The 22,343-nt window shown below is 38.4% G+C and overlaps 1 protein-coding gene across 2 annotated transcripts in view; it reads right to left on the minus strand.

Moving 5' to 3' along the window:
• Window positions 1–181: 181 nt before the first annotated feature.
• Window positions 182–22,343, minus strand: part of LOC105476917 (integrator complex subunit 2) — a 63,147-nt gene continuing 40,985 nt past the window's right edge. For both annotated transcript variants that reach the window (XM_071082830.1, XM_071082829.1), the window contains exons 16-25: window positions 19,398–19,502; window positions 15,182–15,346; window positions 12,342–12,543; window positions 9,239–9,364; window positions 5,963–6,158; window positions 3,461–3,712; window positions 2,999–3,106; window positions 2,760–2,865; window positions 1,562–1,738; window positions 182–1,456 (exon numbers count right to left, since the gene is read on the minus strand). In XM_071082830.1, the coding sequence (XP_070938931.1) occupies window positions 1,287–1,456; window positions 1,562–1,738; window positions 2,760–2,865; window positions 2,999–3,106; window positions 3,461–3,712; window positions 5,963–6,158; window positions 9,239–9,364; window positions 12,342–12,543; window positions 15,182–15,346; window positions 19,398–19,502 (1,607 nt within the window). In that variant the 3' untranslated portion in view covers window positions 182–1,286. The remainder of the gene's footprint in view (window positions 1,457–1,561; window positions 1,739–2,759; window positions 2,866–2,998; window positions 3,107–3,460; window positions 3,713–5,962; window positions 6,159–9,238; window positions 9,365–12,341; window positions 12,544–15,181; window positions 15,347–19,397; window positions 19,503–22,343) is intronic.

The following is a 22,343-nucleotide window of genomic DNA, read 5'->3' on the forward strand; positions in this document are numbered from 1 at the left end:
AGGCTGCAGTGAGCCAAGATCACCCCACTGCACTCCAGCCTGGGCAACAGGGTAAGACTCCACACCTCAGAGGAAAAAAAAAAAAAAACACAAGTGAAGAGGTCTGTTTCAAGTGGGGGTGGGGAAGTGTGTGATTGAGGTATATCTCAGAGAGAGAAAAGGGAAGTACTTTCTACATTGATACTTGCTTTTTTTTTTTTTAATGATTAGGGTTTACCTAAATATGTCTGCCTAATCAATGGAAGTTACTGACAGAGGAATGCAAAATCCTTCAGCAAGACAGTATTTTCTACATTTTAACTTTTCCTGAGATTCAAACACTACATTTTCTTACTCAAAGATCTTCTCAGAGTAAGATATGAATTATAATCCTGATGACAAACCAAGAGCTCTTTAATCCAATCGGTTTTATTGCTCTACCTTCATTGAATTTGATATATATTTCCCCCCTCTGAGCATTAGGTAAGTTAATAAAGCATTATAAAAATAAATTTAAAACATAAAACTAAATGAGATCTCCTCTCAGGTTCTTCTTTGAACAAAGATGTTTCTGTAAACACTTTTACACCAGTATCTTAAAATTCCAAATTATTCAAGTATCTCTTTAAACATATGGCTTCATATATTAATAAAAATTGAAGCAAATATGTGAAATCTTTAAATCCTCATCTGTAATTCCACAGAAATAATTTACAAAAGCTACTTGCCTTTTTAAAAACCTTCTCAATACTCTTTCTTGAGAACTAGAATTCCAACTTGCATTACTATTACCTGTATTGCATATCTTTGAGATTTCTACTTGGGTTTTTAACTCCTAATATTTCCTTAATTCTCCTTTCCCTTTACCCTTTTTTCCTCTCCCATCTTTGCATCTTTGTCACATTTTGTTACAAGCTCACAGTTAAAATAAACACCAAGACTACCCACAGACTCATTTTTATAAGAAATTAAAGGCATGGCAGTCTTCACTTCAAAAGCTAAATACAAGGCCAAATTCCCTTTCCAGTAATGAGTTTCTTACATGTGTTCCCAGTGGAAAAAAAAAAGCTCAGCTGCTACAATATAAACATACCAGCAAAGTAGATTCAAAGACGTGCCAATCAGAAACAAGCAAGCATAATTCTCATAGAGTTCTAAATTATATTCGTGTTGAATTGAATTGTTTTAGTGATTCCACAACATTACTTTACTGTTCCCATTCAGTTTAGAGTTGTTATAATACGCAGATTCACGTTGGGTATATGCAGCAAACAGCTTCATTTTTTTTGTTTGTTTTAAATTTTGTTTTAAATTCCACTAACACTCATATTTATTATTTCAATTACTGTTCTTTCAATACAGTGACAGAGCTGTACATCAGGATCCATGCTTCCAGTGTCCCTGGATCCATTTTTGTAAGATGAATCTTTACAGAGTTGAGACCATCCACTTGGTTTCTCCTTTATTTGTTGAAGACCTACAACATAAGAGAAAAAAACATTAAGGCCAAGAAATTTGGAAAGGTATTTGGTCTTTTTGTTTGAGATATTAAGATAACCCTTGAAAATAAGTTACCACTTACGTGTAATAATTGGATCAATGTCTCTTGTCTGAGTGGCAACATCAGAGGCACAAACTTGCCCTATTTGGATCAGCAAAGACATAATATCCTCATACAAAGGAGGAAATGCTCGACAAAAAGAGACTAAACTTGGCAGAGTTGGCATAAAAAAAGCATACCGCTTAGCCTGTGTTAAAACTGTTGGAAATAAATGAAACAATATTTTAGTTTACAAACATAAATTCAACATGGCTTATACAACATACTAAGGGGTACTATGGTCTGTACTGGAGACATGAAGTTCTCTAAACACAGCCAACCCCTGTCTTCAGAAAGCTCACAATCTAGTAGTCTCAGTCTTTATCCAAGATACAAATTATTATGCCCAAGATTTGTGATAAGTACATTATATGCATTATTTCATTGAATTCCTACAATCTTATGAATGACCAAAGTACTATTATGACACTCATTTTATATATGAGAAAACTCTTAAAAAAGCATTAGAGAGGTTAAGAAACTTGTTAAAGATCACAAGCCAGTTAGTGGTGGAGCTGAGATTGAATTCAGGCAGTGTAAACTCTTAATCACTACAAATAATTATAACAGGACATAAATACAATGAAAAGAAAAACAATAGGGTATTATGTAAATAATATAATGAGAAAGAATACTAAATTAACTAAGCCATAATATTAAGGGTTGATTTATAGTTCATGTATTTTAAAGTAGCTTATTTTCAGACCATTTTATTCTACAAACCAGAAGGTAGTTAAAATGTCAGAATATGTTTTAGAACTTATGAAGACATCTAATATATTTATCTTTCATTTATACATATGATGATATTTTTCTGAAACTCTGAGAATTTGTAATAAGCAAACATTTGGTATCTACTGATATAATTACATTCCAAAAGTATATTTGTTTTCCATTTATAAAATACAGAAAGCTTATATTTACAAATCTATATATACTCATTCACACAATGAAAAATACAATTTGCCTACCTATTCATTCCTACTACACTATAAATCACATTTGTAAACAGAAGTTTTCAAAAGAAGAATTCAAAAGATGGCATAAACTAAACTAGTATTAACACATATTGTATCATACTATCTCAGTGTGACACAAAAAATATATTGAATCACTAAATGCAGAAAATATAGGCTCTATAATAATTTATGTCAGATGTTTGTTGATGTTGACTACCTACCTGTTAACAAAGTTCCCATGACATTGACAGCTAAACGAGCCACACTAAGTGACTTTGGTAATGCATATTGAATACACAAGTGAGAAAGCAACTGGATAGCAAATATCTGCAATACAAAATCCAGATATTACATGTTTCTCAAGAATATCTTTAGGTATTAAACATTATAAAATGTTTTGTATAACTAGTAAGACTGGAGAGAGAGATCAATTGTCCTAAAGCTCCAAAATGCTCATTACCTGTTTTTCAAGTTCTGGCTGTGCAATAAGCTCAGGTATGAAATCTAGACAGATGTGCATAGATGGAATACCTGCGACCGTCAGAGGCAAAAGTTCACATGGATAACCCTATCTCAACAAGAAAGGGAAAAAAAGTCAGAAATAAAATAACTATAAAAGTACAGATAAAAATACAAATGAAAGATTTCATTTCCTTTCTGTAAAAGTTGCTCAGAAGGCTATAGTGCCCTATATGTAACCTGGCATTTCACTTTTCTGATGCACTAGAATACAAATTAAACTACCAAACATTTCATTAGGTTAAAAAAAAAAAACTAAAAATCTGGATTTTTATCCATATTGCAAAGGCCCATGGTTCATTTGTGTTTTCTCTAGTTTCTAAATGAGTCCTGTTAATATAGTATTCAAAGCCCCCAAGAAAAATAAAGTTCAAACACAAAGCATCATTCTTTGGAAACAGACCTGAAAGTGAACAAGCTTAGCAATGTTGGGATCTGCAATGTACATTTGGTGCAAGAGACAACAGATAAGGCACTGAACTTCTCGAAGGTTACAGAGCAAATTGTCTTCTCCTTCCTCCATTCCCTTATTTGGAGTGTTGGTGGTATTAACACTTTGAACATTTCTTAACAAGCTATCTGGATTGACACCATTTGCTTTCTCCTCTTCAGTAGGTAGGCAAATCTCTAAGAGAATCTGGACAGCTGCGCTATCCTATAAGCAAAGAAAACATAGTAAAAGTAAGAAGTTTCTGAGAAGCTGGTTTAAAAAACAAATCAGGATTTTATTTTCACATGAACATAAATGATAAATAACTAATTTCTTAAACACACATACACAAAGAGGTACTTCTAAGAGCAGAAGTGAGCAATCTGTAGAGCAGTGGTTCTCACCTTTTAGGATTATGAACCCCTTAGGAATCTAAAGAAAACAATGCACCCTCTCCCCATAAAAATGAACATACATAAACAAACATCATTACATAATGATGTCACATATCTCTAAGACAGATCCATGGACTCCAGTTTAAGAATATCTACTAGAAGAGTATTATGAATTCAGTTACATCCAAAACAGGCCCTAGGCAAAAATGGCTTCTACCAGAATGTCCCTTCCTTCCTCTTAATCTTCCACTTTTCCCAGGATGCTATCCTGATTTCCCTTTTTTTCAACCTGTTTAAGGCTCTGGTTTCACAAGGAAAGAGTCTACCTTACCATCCATTCCACCTGCACAAATCATTGCTCAGTCTACAGGCTTGAGCATCATTGTATAGAGCAGCAGTTTGAGGGGTAATGGCAATATACTTGAGGCCCCTATATATAAAGGAGAGCTAAAATCACTCTCATCTAGCAGAAAGAAGTAAAAAATAAAAATGAATACATGACATCCACCTCTGATAGACAGCTACTGCCTAAGATACAGAAAACAATTACTTGAGCTAAGTGATTAAGAACTTAATTACTATAAAGTGAGGTTAGACTACTTTATAATCATGGTGGTTGAGGAAAGGGGTTTTTGGTTATTGTTATTGTTTTGTTTTTTGTTGTTGTTGTTGAGTCAGGAGCCAGAGTGCCTAGGAGCAAATACTGGTTCTGCCATTTACTAAATGTGTAACCATGAGCAAGTCACTTAACTTCTCTGGGTCACATTTTCGTACTCTGTAAAAATGGAGATAATACTCTGTACCTCATAGGTAGGTTATAAAAATTAAATGAGCTAATATATTTAAAGAATTTAGGCTAGCACCTACCATATGGTAAGCATTATACAGATGTTAGCTTTTATGATCTTTAATTCCTTATCTGAAATTCCTAGGAACAGATTTATTTTATTTATTTATTTCATTTATTTTTGTTGTTGTTGTTGAGACAGAGTCTCGCTCTGTCACCCAGGCTGGAGTGCAGAGGCGCGATCTCAGCTCACTGCAACCTCCACCTCCCGGGTTCAAGCCATTCTCCTGCCTCAGCCTCCCAAGTAGCTGGGACTACAGGTGTGTGCCACCACGCCTGGCTACTTTTTGTATTTTTAGTAGAGATGGGGTTTTACCATGTTGGCCAGGCTGGTCTCAAACTCCTGACCTCAGGTGATCTGCCCACCTCAGCCACCCAAAGTGCTGGGATTCCAAGTGTAAGCAACCATGCCCAGCCAAAAAACTTTTCTAAATATAAAGTTGAACTGCTTATATTGTCATGGTGTTTATCACTGCCTGACGTTTTATTATACATGCACTTGTTTTTCTGCTGTCTGCCTCCATAATTTGACATTTGATCTTAAGAAACAAATAATCAAGGATTTTGTCTTCTTCACCACTATATCCCCAGCTCCTGGAACAATACTTGACACATAGTAGGTATTCCAATAAATATTTGTTGAATGAGGCCGGGTGCCATGGCTTATGCCTGTAATCCCACACTTTAGGAAGCTGAGGCGGGTGGATCACCTGAAGTCAGGAGTTCCAGACCAGCCTGGCCAACACAGCAAAACCCTGTCTCTAAAAATACAAAAATTAGCCAGGCATGGTGGCATGTGCCTGTAGTCCCAGCTACTCAGGAGGCTGAGGCAGGAGAACTGAGGCAGATGTTGCACTGAGCCAAGATCACACCACTGTACTTCAGCCTGGGTGACAGGGCAAAACTCTGTCTCAAAAAAAAAAAAAAAAAATTTGCTGAATGAATAAACATATAACTCTAAACTCAGAATAGGTAAACACTAAAATTTTACTAAAATATAAATCTTATTTAAATGGTTATTTCATTCATATCATGAAGATTATTCCTTATTTCAGAAATATATCTGATATTCAGAAGCAAAGGTAACATCATTGTAATAGATTCTATAATAAAAGAAATGCACAATATGTCACCAATGTACACGGAGGGCATAACGTGCCATCTATTCAACTGATTACACTAGTAGAGAACCCCTTGCTCTTTTTGATTAAATATTACTTTAGCAAAATTTACCTGAGCAGCCAATAATGCATTTTTCAATTCTTCTCTGGTAACTTCCGGAGCATCAGTTTGTCCAACTAAGCCAATTGTATTATTCTGGGAAGGCCTATCTTGCTCTGTTTCCTTCAGATGAGCACTAAGGTAGGCTTTAGATGCAAGAAGATATCCATTCAACATGTGTAGGGTAATATCCATCAGTGGTGGGCATCTAAACAAGGAAAGCAAAAAAGAAAAATATATCAGAAAGGATATAAATTTATAAATTAGCCAGAACATGATCAGTTTAATTTAAATGCTGAGAAAAACCTGAGTAGCACATAGTAACTTTTCCCACTGAAATACTCGTTCTCAGAAGTTTAATATATATTTCTTATTCTCTATATTTCAAAATTATATAAATAGTATTATTTGTTTCATCTTATCAGCTAAAGTCAAATATGTATAATGTAAACTCTAAAGAAAAGATGACCGGGTGCGGGCAAAACAATAATGCATGAAGAAAAACTGTAATATATGTGCAAAGAGTTGATATCCTTTATAGATAAACAGCTCTTTAAGTCAACAAGGAATATAGGCTAAAATATAAAGAAAAAATAAAATGGCCAATAAATACTGTTAAATGTCCAATCCAACAAGAATATAAATTAAAATGGGAATCTATTTTCACCTATCAAATTGGCAAACATTATATAAAATAGTACAGGAAAGTATATAATATCAAACACTGATATGGAATGTAAACCAGTTCAGCCTTTCTTTTTCTTTTTTTTTTTTTTGAGACAGAGTCTCACTCTGTCGCCCAGGCTGGAGTGCAGTGGCCGGATCTCGGCTCACTGCAAGCTCTGCCTCCCGGGTTCACGCCATTCTCCTGCCTCAGCCTCCCAAGTAGCTGGGACTACAGGCGCCCGCCACCTCGCCTGGCTAGTTTTTTTGTATTTTTTAGTAGAGACGGGGTTTCACCATGTTAGCCAGGATGGTCTCGATCTCCTGACCTCGTGATCCGCCCGTCTCGGCCTCCCAAAGTGCTGGGATTATAGGCGTGAGCCACCGCACCCAGCCCAGTTCAGCCTTTCCACATAGTAGAATGAAAATATGAAATAAAAGTCTTGAAAATGAGCACAATACTTTTGCCCCAATAATTCCATTTCTCCATGTTCTACTGGAATACTCAGCATGGGGAAATGCACATAATCACCACAGCACTATTGATAATAGCAAAAATTAGAAATAAAATCTCCTAGGGGATTGGGTTAAGCATAGCGAATCTATAAAATGGAATACCACATAGCCAATTAATATAAGAATCTAGGCCGGATGCGGTGGCTCAAGCCTGTAATCCCAGCACTTTGGGAGGCCGAGATGGGCGGATCACGAGGTCAGGAGATCGAGACCATCCTGGCTAACCCGGTGAAACCCCGTTTCTACTAAAAAAATACAAAAAACTAGCCAGGCGAGGTGGTGGGCACCTGTAGTCCCAGCTACTCGGGAGGCTGAGGCAGGAGAATGGCCTAAACTCGGGAGACAGAGCTTGCAGTGAGCTGAGATCCGGCCACTGCACTCCAGCCTGGGCGACAGAGCGAGACTCCATCTCAAAAAAAAAAAAAAAGAATCTAAACTAGGCACGGTGGCACACAACTGTAATCCCAGCTACTCAGGAGGCTGAGGCAAGAAGATTGCTTAAGCGCAGGAGCTCAAGACCAGCCTGGACAACATAGAAAGACCCCCAACTCAAAAAATAAAGATAAATTTGAAAAAATATTAACATGAAAAAAGGCTCACAAGTTGTTAAGTGAAAAATCCAAGCTACAAAAACATTAGATACAATTTGATAGCAGAATTTAATAACTTCCTTAAAAACTGAATCACCTGAAGTGATTCATGTGCAAGCTCACCTACTTCAGTGGATTTTTAACAATGATAAATCATTTTTTTGAGAAACAGCTGTTTTCTAGAAGTGTTATTTATTGTAGTTTTCCTTTTATTAGATACTTAACATCATTTACACATACAGTTTGTTCTTCTGATTCCTATTTCCAATGAGACCTTAACCTTACTAAACCATATTTAGCTAATTTTGCAGATTTTGTCACTTGGAGAATGTCATCCCTTGGTTGATGACAGACAAGTTTAAATATCAAGTGTATCCTATTTAGTCTTCCTTACTAGTTTCTCTTCCCTCTAATCCATCTAGCACAAAGCATCTTTTCCTAAGCTATAACCCAAACCACATTAGCCTAATATTCAATGCCCTCAATAGCCTGACCCCAATTTAACTTTCCAACTATAAAATGTGCTCTTCTCAAAAATAACCCTCTTCACGCCTTTCTCATTCTTGCTTCTAAACTTCTGCTTGTACTATTCTTTTTCTCAAAGTACCTTCCTTGACTTCCTAACCCCCATCTTTATACTATTAGATGAACAAATATTCACCTAAACCCTATGTCCACTCTTCTTTTTTTAAGTTTAAATAAAGCAGTGGGAGTGGAGAGGGAACAAAGAAATCTGTACCTGGTTATAATAAATCAGTTGTAAATACCACTGCACTCGAACCAGCCCTAACTCCATTCTATAAAACTTTACCCATGCCCCATCTCCTCTGCATCTTTCCTGAACTTTTAAGAACATTCATTTACTACGCCATTCATCCACATGACCATATTATGTAACTTATCACGTATCTGTCTTACGTCCCATGCAGATGATAATCACTTTAAAGGCAAGCCCCTTAACTTATATACTTTTGATAGTACTTATCATAACAACTGTGATTCAAAGATTAATGATAGGAGTTAACTAAATTCTACCTTTTGAGAAGAAGCCACTTCAAAGCAATGCTTAAGTTTAGCAATTGGTAAGGATTTAGAGCCAAATGTGGAATTGATGAAGCTAACATCACTATTTGGCATGCCAAAAAGGTCACAGTTTTAATGCAGGTAATGGTTCACAAGTAACCAGTTTTTTAAAAACCTTTTTAACGTGAGAGCAGAAACAGTGTTATTCTTTACTGGTCTAAATTGTGAGAGAGATAAAAACCACTATTGATGGCACCAAAACCAAGAATGACGTTTCTCTAAAGCTAGGTTTTATTAATCACATATTAAATATTAAAATGTATATACATTTCACAAATAAACACAACTAAAAAGTAAGACAAAAAACTGTACAGGTCACACTGCCTACTTATCTGCAAGCACAATTAAAATATAAGTTTAAACTGAATTTCATCAATTTCTTTTGACTCTCCAAAGTACAGCTCTATAATAAAAATGAAACTCAAATGACATGTACCTGTGAACCCTCTGATCACACCTTAGGACAATGAGAGGATCTATCATCAGGTCATTCTGAGTATACTTTTGTTGTCGTACAAACTTCATTGAAGGTTGAAGTGCATTAACCGTCATCACCCATAGCCTGATAAGAAAATAATCACATGTTCAAAACAGTTTTTATATAATTAAAATCTGTAGCCATCCAGTCCTTTCTATCTTAGAAAGTTATATTCAGTAAATAATTAGAAAATAGGTATGAATGAACTTTGAAAAATTTAAGCTACAGACATCTAACCTATTATAACATCTCTTAAAAAAAAGGGATAAAATAGTAAACACAAAGTAGTCTCAAAAACGTTCACAGTTGTAATGGAATAATCATGGCATATAAAATTAAAACCTGAGTTAAAACCTTAGTTATACCATACTTGCTATACGACTCTGTGTAAGTCACTGAGGCTCTCTAAACTATTTACTCATCTGTAAAATAGAAATGATATAATACCTGCAAATGAAATAAACTTGCCAAAACATTCTGTATCTAGCTCCATAAATATAAGTCATCATTCTGGATTTATCATCATAAAGTCTCCAAGTGAGATGCCACTTTGAGATTAGACATTAATAGATTATAAAAGTGATTACTAAAATGACTGCACATCATGATTACTAAGGGTTATGCCAATACAGAAGGTGCTTGATCTTACAGTGAAGCCCAGGAATCCACCAGAGGACTTCCCCCTCTTAAATGACTGTATAAACAAGGATCATCAGACACTTAAAGAAAGCTTTTACTTTGAAAAAGATTAAAATATACAAACAGAAAAAAAGGAACTCCAAAAAAAACAGAAAATGTAGGAATAAGGAGTAAAAAAAATTTTGAATTGCTAATATCCTAAAAGAATAAAATATTTTATACATGAAACAAGAACAAGAGGCATTTAAGAATATGCAGATAAAAAACAGCTCTTAGAATTAAGAACAGGGCCAGACACAGTGGTTCACACCTGTAATCCCAGTACTTTGGGAGGTTGAGGCAGGAGGATCGCTTGAGTCCAGGAGTTCAAGACTAGCCTGGGCAACATAGCGAGACCCCATCTCTACAAAAACTAAATAAAATAGGCAGGCACGGGGGTGTGCACCTGTAGTCCAGTTATTTGGGAGGCTGAGGCAGAAGGATCATTTAAGCCCATAAGTTTGAGGTTGCAGTGAACTGTGATTGTGCCACTGCAGTCCAGCCTGGGTGTCAAAGCAAGACCCTGTCTCTAAAAAATAAGAATAAAAAATAAATTTTTAAAAAATGAACTAGAATTCTACACTTAGGCTAAATATCAATCACATATGAGAATAATTCAGCATCTCAAAAAAGTTAAGTTTACCACACTCCCTTTCTCAGTAAGCAAGATGAGTGTGTGTTCCATTCACTAAAATGAGGATATAAACCAAGAAAGAGAAAAATATGAAATCCAACAAAGAAGAGTGACAATAGCAACTCTAGGATGGCAACTGTATATGTCCCAGATGGCAACATGAAGACAAAAAGCTCTGAAAGGAATGTCTCCAAGAAAAAAAATATATAGTGTTTCTTCTGGTTTTTTTTTTTTTTTTTTTTTTTGAGACAGGGTCTCACTGACGCGATCTCAGCTCACTGAAGCCTCGATCTCCTGGGCTCAAGCGATTGTCCTGCCTCAGCCCCCCAGGTAGCTGGGAATACAGGCATGCACCACTACTGTCTGCTAATTTTTGTATTTTTTGTAGAGACGGGGTTTCACCATGTTGCCCAGGCTGGTCTTGAACTCCTGAGCTCAAGTGATCCGTCCGCCTCGGCCTCCCAAAGTGCTAAGATGACAGGCGTGAGCCAATGAACCCAGCCAAAAAAATGCTAATGATACATTATCTGATGTGTTATGATTAAGTGTGAAATAAATTTCCCCTCAATAATGAAGCTTGGGGATGAATTAGTTATTGGTTATTGATACCAATTTAAAAACCTGAGCAAATGGAAAAAAGGTAAGTATTAACTAACCCAAGGTATGTGTTGAGTAAGGGGGAGGGCACTTGCATAAGAACGAAATTGTAATCAAAAGATTATCACATAGCTCAATTATAAAATCACTTCTGTAGTCATAGTAATATGCATTTGAAATACTGCTTTAACAAAAAAATTTAATATACCCGTGTTGGGAGAAACAGGAAAAGGGGAAATGTGTATTAGAAGAAGTGGGACTCACAGGAGAGGAAGCAAATAAGAGAGCTAACTAACCTTCACCTTGTAGAGTAGAAAATCAACAGATAATTTCTAAATTGGAAAATCAGGAAATCACAGTCATTATAAAAGATATATGGGGAGGATATAAATACCAGAATAAAAAGATAAAAGAGCTGAAAATAGTTGTCTCTGGGGAGCCAAAGTCTAAAATAGAAAGGTGTGAGGCAGATCTTATATACTATTTAACTTCTTAAGTTATGTGCATTTACTCACATAAGTAAAAATTAACTTTCCAAAGTATAAATAGGACCAGATCTCACCCAGACCTACTGAATCAAAATCTCAGTTAACTCAAGCCCAGTATTCTGTTTTCTAGACATGTCCAGGTGTTAAGGATCCAATCTATGAACCAGCAGAGACCCAATGACTAAAGACAAACTTTGCTGCACACTGAAATCACCTGGGGAATCTTTTAAAAAGTACTGATGCCTGACTCCCACCCACAAACAGTCTGATTTAATTGGCATGGGTTCCAACTTGGGGATCAGTAGTGGTAAAAACTCTCCAGGTGATTTTAACATGCAGCAAAACTTGGAACAACTGCAAAGATCCAAGATACAGCAGTGATCTAAATCATAATTAGCCACAAATAACTATACATGATAACCCAATTTTCAAGAACTTCCTAAAGTTAGAAATACTGTAAGGTTTCTATTTCAATAAAGTTTGCTTTTACTTAAAGATATAACAACCATTTAGTAGTCTTAAGAAAGGAGATATATTGTCATACGGTCAACAAATACTGCTATGAGGGTCTTGTGAAAAATTTTTCAAACAATTAAATTTAGGTTACTGTATATTATAACTGCTCTACAATTATCTATTACATATAACAATACACTGAATTTACCTTCTAGGCATCACAGTATTAAGAACCATCCATAGTTTATTGACTGTTTGCAGAATTCTCCGTGGAACCCCTGAATTCAACAGCTGGCTCATATTGGATGTTAACACTTCTGCATATGGTATAAGTTCACTGGCAGAGAGTAGAGTCAAGTGTTCTATAATCTGCATCACTTGTGTGTGATTTACTGGGACAGCTGAAAATGCTAAAAAGAAAATTTAGTAATCATAATCTGAATTCTGTACAGTTTATTAAGCAGGAAGTAATATTGTTCTCTCAGACTACAGGCCAAACAAATCAAGAAAACAATGTGGCTAAAAAGTAACTATAGTTACTTGCTATTGTTTCCTACAGAAACCTAGATACAATTTCCACTAAACTTATTAAAATAAGGGTCAGCTGGATGCAGTGGCTCACACCTGTAATCCCAGCACTTTGGGAGGCCAAGGTGGGTGGATCACTTGAGGTCAGGAGTTTGAGATCAGCCTGGCCAACATGGTGAAACCCCATCTCTACTAAAAATACAAAAATGAGCCTGTAATCCCAGGCGTGGTGGCAGGCACCTGTAATCCCAGCTACTCGGGAAGCTGAGACAGGAGAATCACTTGAACCCAGGAGGCAGAGATTGTGGGGAGCTGAGATTGCACCAGCACACTCCAGCCTGGGTGACAGAGCAAGACTCCGTCTCAAAAAAATTAAAAAATAAGGGCCCTAAGAAAAATTCATGGAAGTGTAGTTGTTCTTTCATAAAGAACAAAAATATGTTTTTTTAAAGATCACATTAATGGGATAGGCGTGGTGGCTCACACCTGTAATCTCAGCACTTTGGGAGGCCGAGGCAGGAGGATTGCTTGAGTACAGAAGTTCAAGACCAGTCTGGGCAACATGGCGAGACCGCATCTCTATAAGAAGTAAAATAATTAGCTGTATGTGATGGTGCACCTGTGATACCAGGTACTCAAGAGGCTGACACAGGAAGATTCCTTATGCCCAGGAGATGGAGTTTGCAGTGAGCTGCGTTCCTGCCACTGCACTCCAACCTTGAGCGTGGGCAACAGACCCTGTCTCAAAAAAAAAAAAAAAAATCAGACTGATCTTATTTTTTATTTTTTCATTTTAGAGATGGGAGTCTTGCTATGTTGCCCAGGCTGGTCTTTTTTTTTTTTTTTTTAATCCCCCTCTTGCCTTTACCAATGAAGAGCCCAGGATGGTTTTGAATTCCTGGCCTCAAGTGATCCTCCTGCTTCGGCCTTCCAAAGTGCTGAGATAACAGGCATGAGCCACTGCACCCAGCCCAGACTGATTTTAAAAACAGGACTGAAAAAGGAAAATATACTGAAGTATTGCTTTTGATAGCTAACATTCATTGAAAGGTTCAAACTTCTTGAAACTTTCCTCCAGGTGGTCCCCTTATAGGATGTAAGCATCCAGAAGATTGCTGTTACTAAAAAATATCTAGAACTATGCTGTCCAATAATCACTAACCCCATCTGGCTATTGAGCATCTGAAATAACTAGTCCAAATTGAGGTGTGTTATAAGTGTAAAATACACAATAAATTGCAAAGACTAAGTGCAGGAGTGTAGTGGGGGGTAAAATATCTCATTAAAATTTTAATATTGATTACATGGTGAAATAATATTGGCAGGCCGGGCACGGTGGTTCATGCTTGTAATTCCAGCACTTTGGGAGGCCAAGGCAAGCAGACTGCTTGAGCCCAGGAGTTTGAGACCAGCCTGAGCAACATGGCAACCCCTTCTCTACAAAAAATACAAAAATTAGCTGTGTGTGGTGGCATGTACCTGTAGTCTCAGGTACTGGGGAAGCTAAGGCAGGAGGATTGCTAGAGCCTGGGAGGCAATGAGCCAAGGTTGCACCACTGCAGTCCAGAGTAGGCAACAGAACAAGGCTCTGTCTCAAAAAAACAAAAAGAAAAAATATTGGCCATATTTGGTCAAATAAAATGATTATTTAAATTACTGTTGCCTGTTTCTTTTTACTGGAAAGTTTATAGGTGTTATAGCTCACATTATATTTACACCTATTATATGTAGGTGTTATAGCTCATATTATATTTCTATTGGACAGTGCTGATCTAGAAGAACATTCTCCATTAACAGCAAGTATATAGTCCTATTCCACTGCACTTATTTCTAACCAGTTTAGAACTTTTCTAAAACCACACCACCTTTTTAGTGATATAATATAGGACCTATGAGAGAAAAGATACAAGCACATCAGAAAGAAATGGTTAAAATTCCTGGCCGGGCACAGTGGCTCACGCCTTAATCCTAGCACTCCGGGAGGCTGAGGCAGGAGGATCACTCAAACTTACAAATTCGAGACCAGTCTGGGCAACATGGTGAAACCCCATCTCTACAAAAACTTAAAAAATCAGCCAGGCCTGGTGGCTCATACCTGTAGTCCCAGCTACTTGTGGGACTCAGGTAGGAGGATTGCTTGAGCCCAGGAGGTGGAGGCTGCAGTGAGCTGAGATCACGCCACTGCACTCCAGCCTGGGTGACAGACAGAGAGAAAGACACACACAAACACAAAAGGAAAGGAAAGGGAAGGGGGAAAGGGAAAACAGAAAAAAGGGGGAAAGGAGTAAAGGAGTAAAAGGGGAAACCGGAAAAGGGGTAAAAGGGGAAAGGGGGGAAGGGGGGAAGAGGAAGGGGAAGGGAGCGTAAAATTCCTTAAATGCAAAGAGTATTTTATATAATTAAAATATATTCACCAAAACATTGTTATATCCACAGGAAAATTCTGTATAAGATTTCAATTAGCCTAGCATCTCCTTGTACTACAAAAGGGGTTAAAGGAGTATCAATAATTTACTATACCTTCTTGGAGTTGTTTGGGAGAATGATTTTTAGCATTATTAGTCAGGAGCATTCGCCGTAGCAAGGCATCAGTCCCTGTGATTTCTTCTTCACAAATCCAGTCATCCACAATACATAAATGTGGGTAGTTAGTAGCAAGGAGACGTAGTAAAGCTGAATGCAACCCTTGAAAATTTACAGAAAATCAATTGGATTCTTCATGCTCAAACACCAGAAGCTTCCCCACCCCTCTCATTTTTATCAAACCACCAGCCCACAAGGAAAGAGGGTTATGCTCTAAGTCAGTGATTCTCAAAGAATGATTAGATGGCTGGGCACGGTGGCTCACACCTGTAATCCCAGCACTTTGGGAGGCCGAGGCAGGTGGATCACCTGAGGTCAGGAGTTTAAGACCAGCCTGGCCAACATGGCGAAACCCTGTATCTACTAAAAATACAAATATTAGCCGGGCATGGTGGTGGGCGCCTGTAATCCCAGCTACTCGGGAGGCTGAGGCAGGAGAATCGCTTGAACTGGGAGGTGGAAATTGCAGTGAGCCAAGATCACACCACTGCACTCCAGCCTGGGCAACAAGAGCAAAAACTCTATCTCAAAAATAAAAAAAAGAATGATTAGAGCACCACCAGCATCATAAGTTTGGAAAGCTTGTTTCATGTGCAGAATAATGAATACCATCCCAGGTGATGAGATCAGAAGCTGTAGAATGGAGCCCTAGGAATGTGCACTCCTTGTGCATGCCAACTATAGTTTAAGAACTTGTGTATAGTCATTTGACCAAGGGAAACTGCTTAAATGAAGATCCCCAAGTAATGTGATGAACAGTGAGCTGGGAACTACTACTCATAAAGAAAGCTTTCAACTGTCTTCCATCCCACCCAACATAATAGTCTCCTAAAGTTGTTTGACATAGCAATGGTTCAAGAGTTCAGGGAAGAGGAAAGAAAAGGAGGAGAAAAGAATGTCCATTTGGGGACTATCATATATGGTTTAGAAAAGGTCCTACTCAGAAATACTGACAGGCTTGGCTTCTGTAGAGAACATGCCCTTTCCTCCAACCCTGTTGAGAATCATCGCTATAGATGTGGTAAAATTAAAGTTGCCACTTCAAATACCTGAAAGGTCTCAGGTACTTTATGTACATTTTCTCATCTCTCCCTAACATTCATACAAAGTAAGCAATGCCTCCCATTCTACCATAAGGAACGAACCACACTGAAAGACATGTATTAACATTAACAACTCTAAAGTCACACAGCTACATATGTCAGCCAAGAGAAGCAGTACTGATGATACCCACAACAGGGGGCATTTTATCTTGGTTCCAGAAGTATTAAAGAAGATCAAAAGTAATGGGAAAACTTGTTACCAAATCAAAGTCTTATTTATAACATTTTACCTATACCACAGTTTGACTATTCATGACTATTATGTATAATGTTAATAATGAGAGGCCCGCACGTGGTGGCTCATGCCTATAATCCCAGCACTTTGGGAGACTGAAGGGGATGGATCACTTGAAGCCAGGAGTTCGAGACCAGTCTGGCCAACATGGGGAAACCCTGTCACTACTAAAAATACAAAAATTAGCCACGTGTGGTGGCACACGCCTGTAATCCTGGCTACCTGGGAGTCTGAGGCACAAGAATTGCTTGAACCTGGGATGTGGAGGTTGCAGTGAGCCAAGATCGTGCCATTGCACTCCAGCCTGGATGACAGAGCAAGACGCTGTCTCAAAAAAAAATTATGACACCATACAAATGCCTATTTAGTTAATGAATTAATGAAGTACTACTATGCTAAGTGCTTCGCACATAAGTACCTAATAAATATTGCTGCTACCATATTATTATCATCATTATCAGAACAGTAAGACTACACAGTAGTAGTAGGAATCAAAGTACTTTAGATCTAATTATCCCCTTATTATGCAAATCAAATGATACCACTGCTTAATCCCAGTAGAAAAAATACCCAGTTCCTTTCTCATAGAAACAGCTTAAAATTGATGTTTCTGTGTTTGAAAACACATTGTAACAATCAAAAATGGCGTTAAACATTTAAATTTCTAAATGCATACAGGAGTATATATACAGTTAAAACTATACCCAACCATCACAAAAAAGACTGCTTACAAAAGTGTAAACTAATCAACATTTCATACTCTTTTCAATAAAGCATATCAATTGCCAAATGCTGTTAAAAATAACATTATTTTCTGGAAACAGATTATACAAAGAAGCCAGGCATGATGGCTCACACCTGTAATACTAACACGTTGGGAGGCTCTTCACTTGAGGTCAGGAGTTCGAGACTAGCCTAACCAACAGGATGAAACCGTGTCTCTACTTTAAAAAAAAAAAATTATACAAAGATATAGGTAAATAAATGCTGCAGACATCTGGTTAACGATGTCCAATGAAGGCTCATGTTTCTCCTTGAAACCAACCATAATAAAGAGAAAGAAAATTCCAGCCGGACACAGTGGTTCACACCTGTAATCCTAGCACTTTGGGAGGCTGACATGGGTGGATCACCTGAGGTCAGGAGTTCAAGATCAGCCTAGCCAACATGGCAAAATGAAGTCTCCACTAAAAATATAAAAATCAATTAGGCATAGTGGCGGGTGCCTGTAATCCCAGCTACTCGGGAGGCTGAGGCAGGAGAATCACTTGAATCTGGGATACGAAAGTTGAAGTGAGCTGAGATCGCACCACTGCACTCCAGCCTGTGAGACAAGAGCGAAACTCCTTCTCAAAAAAAAAAAAAGAAAATTCCAACTTAACAGAAAGAAAAACACCCACACTCAAACATTAAAGAGGTATTTAATTAAGAAAAATCTCTAGAAAATTAGCAGGGCATGGTGGCATAGGCCTGTAGTCCCCACTACTAGAGAGGCTGAGGTAGGAGGATGCTTCAGCCCAGGAGTTTGAGGCTACAGTTAGCTATGATCACACCACTGCACTCCAGCCTGGGTAACGTAGTGAGACTCTTTCCCTAAAGATAAAAAAAAAAAAAAAAAAAAAAGAAAAATATCTAATTTCAAAAAACACTACAATATTTCTACTTAACAGGATTTATAGTAAAATATTATAATATGTCCATACTATGGATCATAAAATAATCAGAAACAGTAAGGAAGATTTACCTGTACCGATATGTGAAGATGTTCAAGACTCCAAGAAAAAAAAACAAGCCTTGGAAGAGGCAGGGGAGGCTGCACATGGTGACTCACTCCTGTAATCCCAGCACTTTGGGAGGCTGAGGTGGGCAGATCACTTGAGACCAGGAGTTCAAGACCAGCCTGGGCAACATAGTGAAAGCCTGTCTCTACTAAAAATACATAAATTAGATGGGCATGGTGGCGCATACTGGTAATCTCAGCTATTTGACTGGCTAAGACATGAGAATCACTTGAACCCAGGAGGTGGAGGTTACAGTGAGCCAAGATCGTGCCACTGCACTCCAGCCTGGATGACAGAGTGAGCCACTGTCTCAAAAACAAAAACAAACAAACAAACAAAAGAGGCAGTGTACAATACTATTCAGAGTTAAAAAAAAAATTTTTTTTTACTTCTGTGTGTCTGTTAGGTTCAACCACAAGAACCTGCTGTTTCTGTAGCTCTAAATTAGTTGAATATCTGCGATTTCTTTTTTTTTTTTTTTTTTGAGATGGAGTCTCGCTCTTTCGCCCAGGCTGGAGTGCAGTGGCGCATCTCGGCTCACTGCAAGCTCCACCTCCCAGGTTCACGCCATTCTCCTGCCTCAGCCTCCCAAGTAGCTGGAACTACAGGCACCCGCCACCACGCCTGGCTAATTTTTTGTATTTTTTTTAGTAGAGACGGGGTTTCACCATGTTAGCTAGGATGGTCTCAATCTCCTGACCTCGTGATCCTCCTGCCTCAGCCTCCCAAAGTGCTGGGATTACAGGCGTGAGCCACCACACCAGGCCAAATATCTCCAATTTCATACAGTTCAACCTATAGGAGAAAAAAGCCTGAAAATACATACCAACTGCAAATAGCTAGGGTGGTGTTTTAAGGCGCAGGGTGGTTTGCAATAACTGAAATAATAGATTTAGTGAGGGAGGCAAAGAGGAATTTCACTCTTGAACTGTTTGAATTTTTAACGTTAAGCACCTATTACACTTCATAACATTACAAACAGTAAGGTTTTTTTAACAATAAACTTTAGCAGTAAACAGCAAATTAAAACATACCTCCCAACTCCTGCTGCAGCCCTTGAGCCTGTCGAATAAGGAACTTGATAGGAATCTGGTCCATTAAAGAAGAAGAGTATGATTTGGGCTTTCTTTGCATGGCAGCTATCAAAGATAAAAAGTGTAAAATAAATAAAATGTTCAGAAACAACAGAAATCTTAACCTTCAACCCAAATGGAAACAAAAACAAAGTCAAATTACTTTTAATGCAATTAACCTGCGAATATAGCATATAAAAGATGAAGAATCATTACGAATACAAGTGGCTACACAGGAAGAACAAGAACATACCTGGAGCAAGATCTGGAAAATGCCCTGAAATTTAAAACTAGACAGAAGAAAATTCATAACAGGTGAGAGAAGCAATGTGCAAAAGTGCCCTACACTAAAAGAACCAACAAGTGAGTCAAGATTTTCCCAAACCTAATTGGGAGATCAAATGTGATCATGAACAGATGGCCTAGAGCTTGATGATTCCAATGCATATTATAAAAAGAAACTGTAATTTTATTTTATTTTATTTTATTTTATTTTATTTTATTTTATTTTACTTTTTGAGCCAGAGTCTCACTCTTCTTGCCCAGGCTAGAGTGCTGTGGCACGATCTCAGCTCACTACAACCTCCGCCTCCCGGGTTCAAGCAATTCTCCTGCCTCAGCTTCTCAAGTAGATTGGCTGGGATTACAGGCACCTACCACCATGCCTGGCTGATTTTTTGTATTTTTAGTGGAGACAGCATTTTGCAATGTTGGCCAGGCTGGTCTTGAACTCCTGACCTCAGGGGATCCAGCCTGCCTCAGCCTCCCAAAGTGTTGGGATTACAGCACTGGGCCCGGCCAATTTTTTTTTTTTTTTTTTTTTTTTTTGAGACAGAGTCTCACTCTGTCACCAGGCTGGAGTGCAGTGGCGCGATCTTGGCTCACTGCAACCTCCGCCTCCCAGATTCAAGCGATTCTCCTGCCTCAGCCTCTCGAGTAGCTGGGATTACAGACGCCCACCACCATGCCCATCTAATTTTTTGTATTTTTAGTAGAGATGGGGTTTCACTGTGTAAGCCAGGATGGTCTTGATCTCCTGACTTCGTGATCTACCTGCCTGGGCCTCCCAAAGTGCTGGGATTACAGGCGTGAGCCACAGTGGATTTTATCAAATTATATACAATAGTGGTGATTGACTCTTTTTTATTTTTCCCCTGAGAGGAGTCACTGTCATCCAGGCTGGTGTGCAGTGGTTCAATCTTGGCTCACTGCAACCTCTACCTCCTGGGTTTAAGCAATTCTTGTGCCGCAACCTCCCAAGTAGCTGGGACTACAGGTGCCCGCCACCATGTCCAGATGTTTGTATTTTTAGTAGAGAAGGGGTTTCGCTATGTTGGCCAGGCTGGTCTCGAACTCCTGACTTCAGGTGATCCACCAGCCTCGGCATCCCAAAGTGCATACCTGGCCTCTTTTTAAATTAAGTTAGGCAATATGAATTTGACTTCCTTCTCTCACAACTCCTACCTTCAACCAGCCAGGTCCACCCTTTTTTTTCTTCTAAGTCCATTTTAATTTCTGTACTTTTGCTGCTATCCTAATTCAGTGCCTACTCACCCTTTGTTTATATATCTTCTATGGTCCACTTTCCCTGCCTCCAATTTAATCCATCCTTCACCCTACGGCCATCGTCTTCTTATTTAAATACAGATTTGGCCACCTTCAGTGAATCCTCAGATCACAGAGAGTAAAGGTCCTTGCCAGTCAACACTATCTTTCTCTGTCTCATCTCTACCATATTGTATATGCCTGGCACCCAAAACTCATTCCAAGGTACTTCCCTTTACACCACAGGAATATATGAGAATCTCAATCAGGGTGTTTGTAGTTTGACAAATGATATACAATATGTTTATTCTCTTATAAACCACAAACAGTAAAGCTCAACCATTTTTCTTTTATTAAGGACAAGAAGTATATAAGTGCAAGTGTTAGAATAAAGGTTGAGAATCACTCTCTATATAGACCACATATATTATCATATACTCTTATTTAGATACAATCTCCCCTTTAAGTTAACAAAATAGCATAGTTTTCCTTACCAATCTTTTATGAATTAAGAAAAAAAGGCCGGGCGTGGTGGCTCAAGCCTGTAATCCCAGCACTTTGGGAGGCCGAGACGGGCGGATCACGAGGTCAGGAGATCGAGACCATCCTGGCTAACACGGTGAAACCCTGTCTCTACTGAAAAATACAAAAAAAAACCTAGCCGGGCGAGGTGGCAGGCGCCTGTAGTCCCAGCTACTCGGGAGGCTGAGGCAGGAGAATGGCGTGAACCCGGGAGGCGGAGCTTGCAGTGAGCCGAGATCCGGTCACTGCACTCCAGCCTGGGCCACAGCGCAAGACTCCGTCTCAAAAAAAAAAAAAAAAAAAAAAAAAAAAAGAAAAAATCAGAAGGCAGTTAAAACAATAGTTATAGGATCCAGAAGTAGTCAAATCCTGGTTCCAATACTTACTACAATACTTAATACTAACTTAGGGAAGTTACCTAACTTCCTTGTGCCTCAGTGTTCTCCCTTGTAAAATAAACATAACCACCACCTATCTCATAGAACTGTTATGAGGGTTTACATGAGTTAACTATAAGACTAAACTAAGGCCAGGCAAAGTGGCTCACACCTGTAATCCAGCACTTTGGGAGGCCAAGGTGGTGGATGACTTGAGGTCAGGAGTTTGAGGCCAGCCTCACCAACATGGTAAAACTCTATCTCTACTAAAAATACAAAATTCAGTGGGGCGTGGTAGCAGGTGCCTGTAATCCCAGCTACTTGGGAGTCCGAGGCAGAAGGATCACTGGAACCCGGGAGGCAGAGGTTGCAGTGGGCTGACATCGCACCACTGCACTCCAACCTGGGCAACACAGCAAGCCTCTATCCCAAAAAAAAAAAAAAAAAAGACTAAACTGTATGT

Source organism: Macaca nemestrina, chromosome 17 (assembly GCF_043159975.1).
Source record: "Macaca nemestrina isolate mMacNem1 chromosome 17, mMacNem.hap1, whole genome shotgun sequence".
In the NCBI taxonomy this organism is placed as follows: Eukaryota; Metazoa; Chordata; class Mammalia; order Primates; family Cercopithecidae; genus Macaca; species Macaca nemestrina.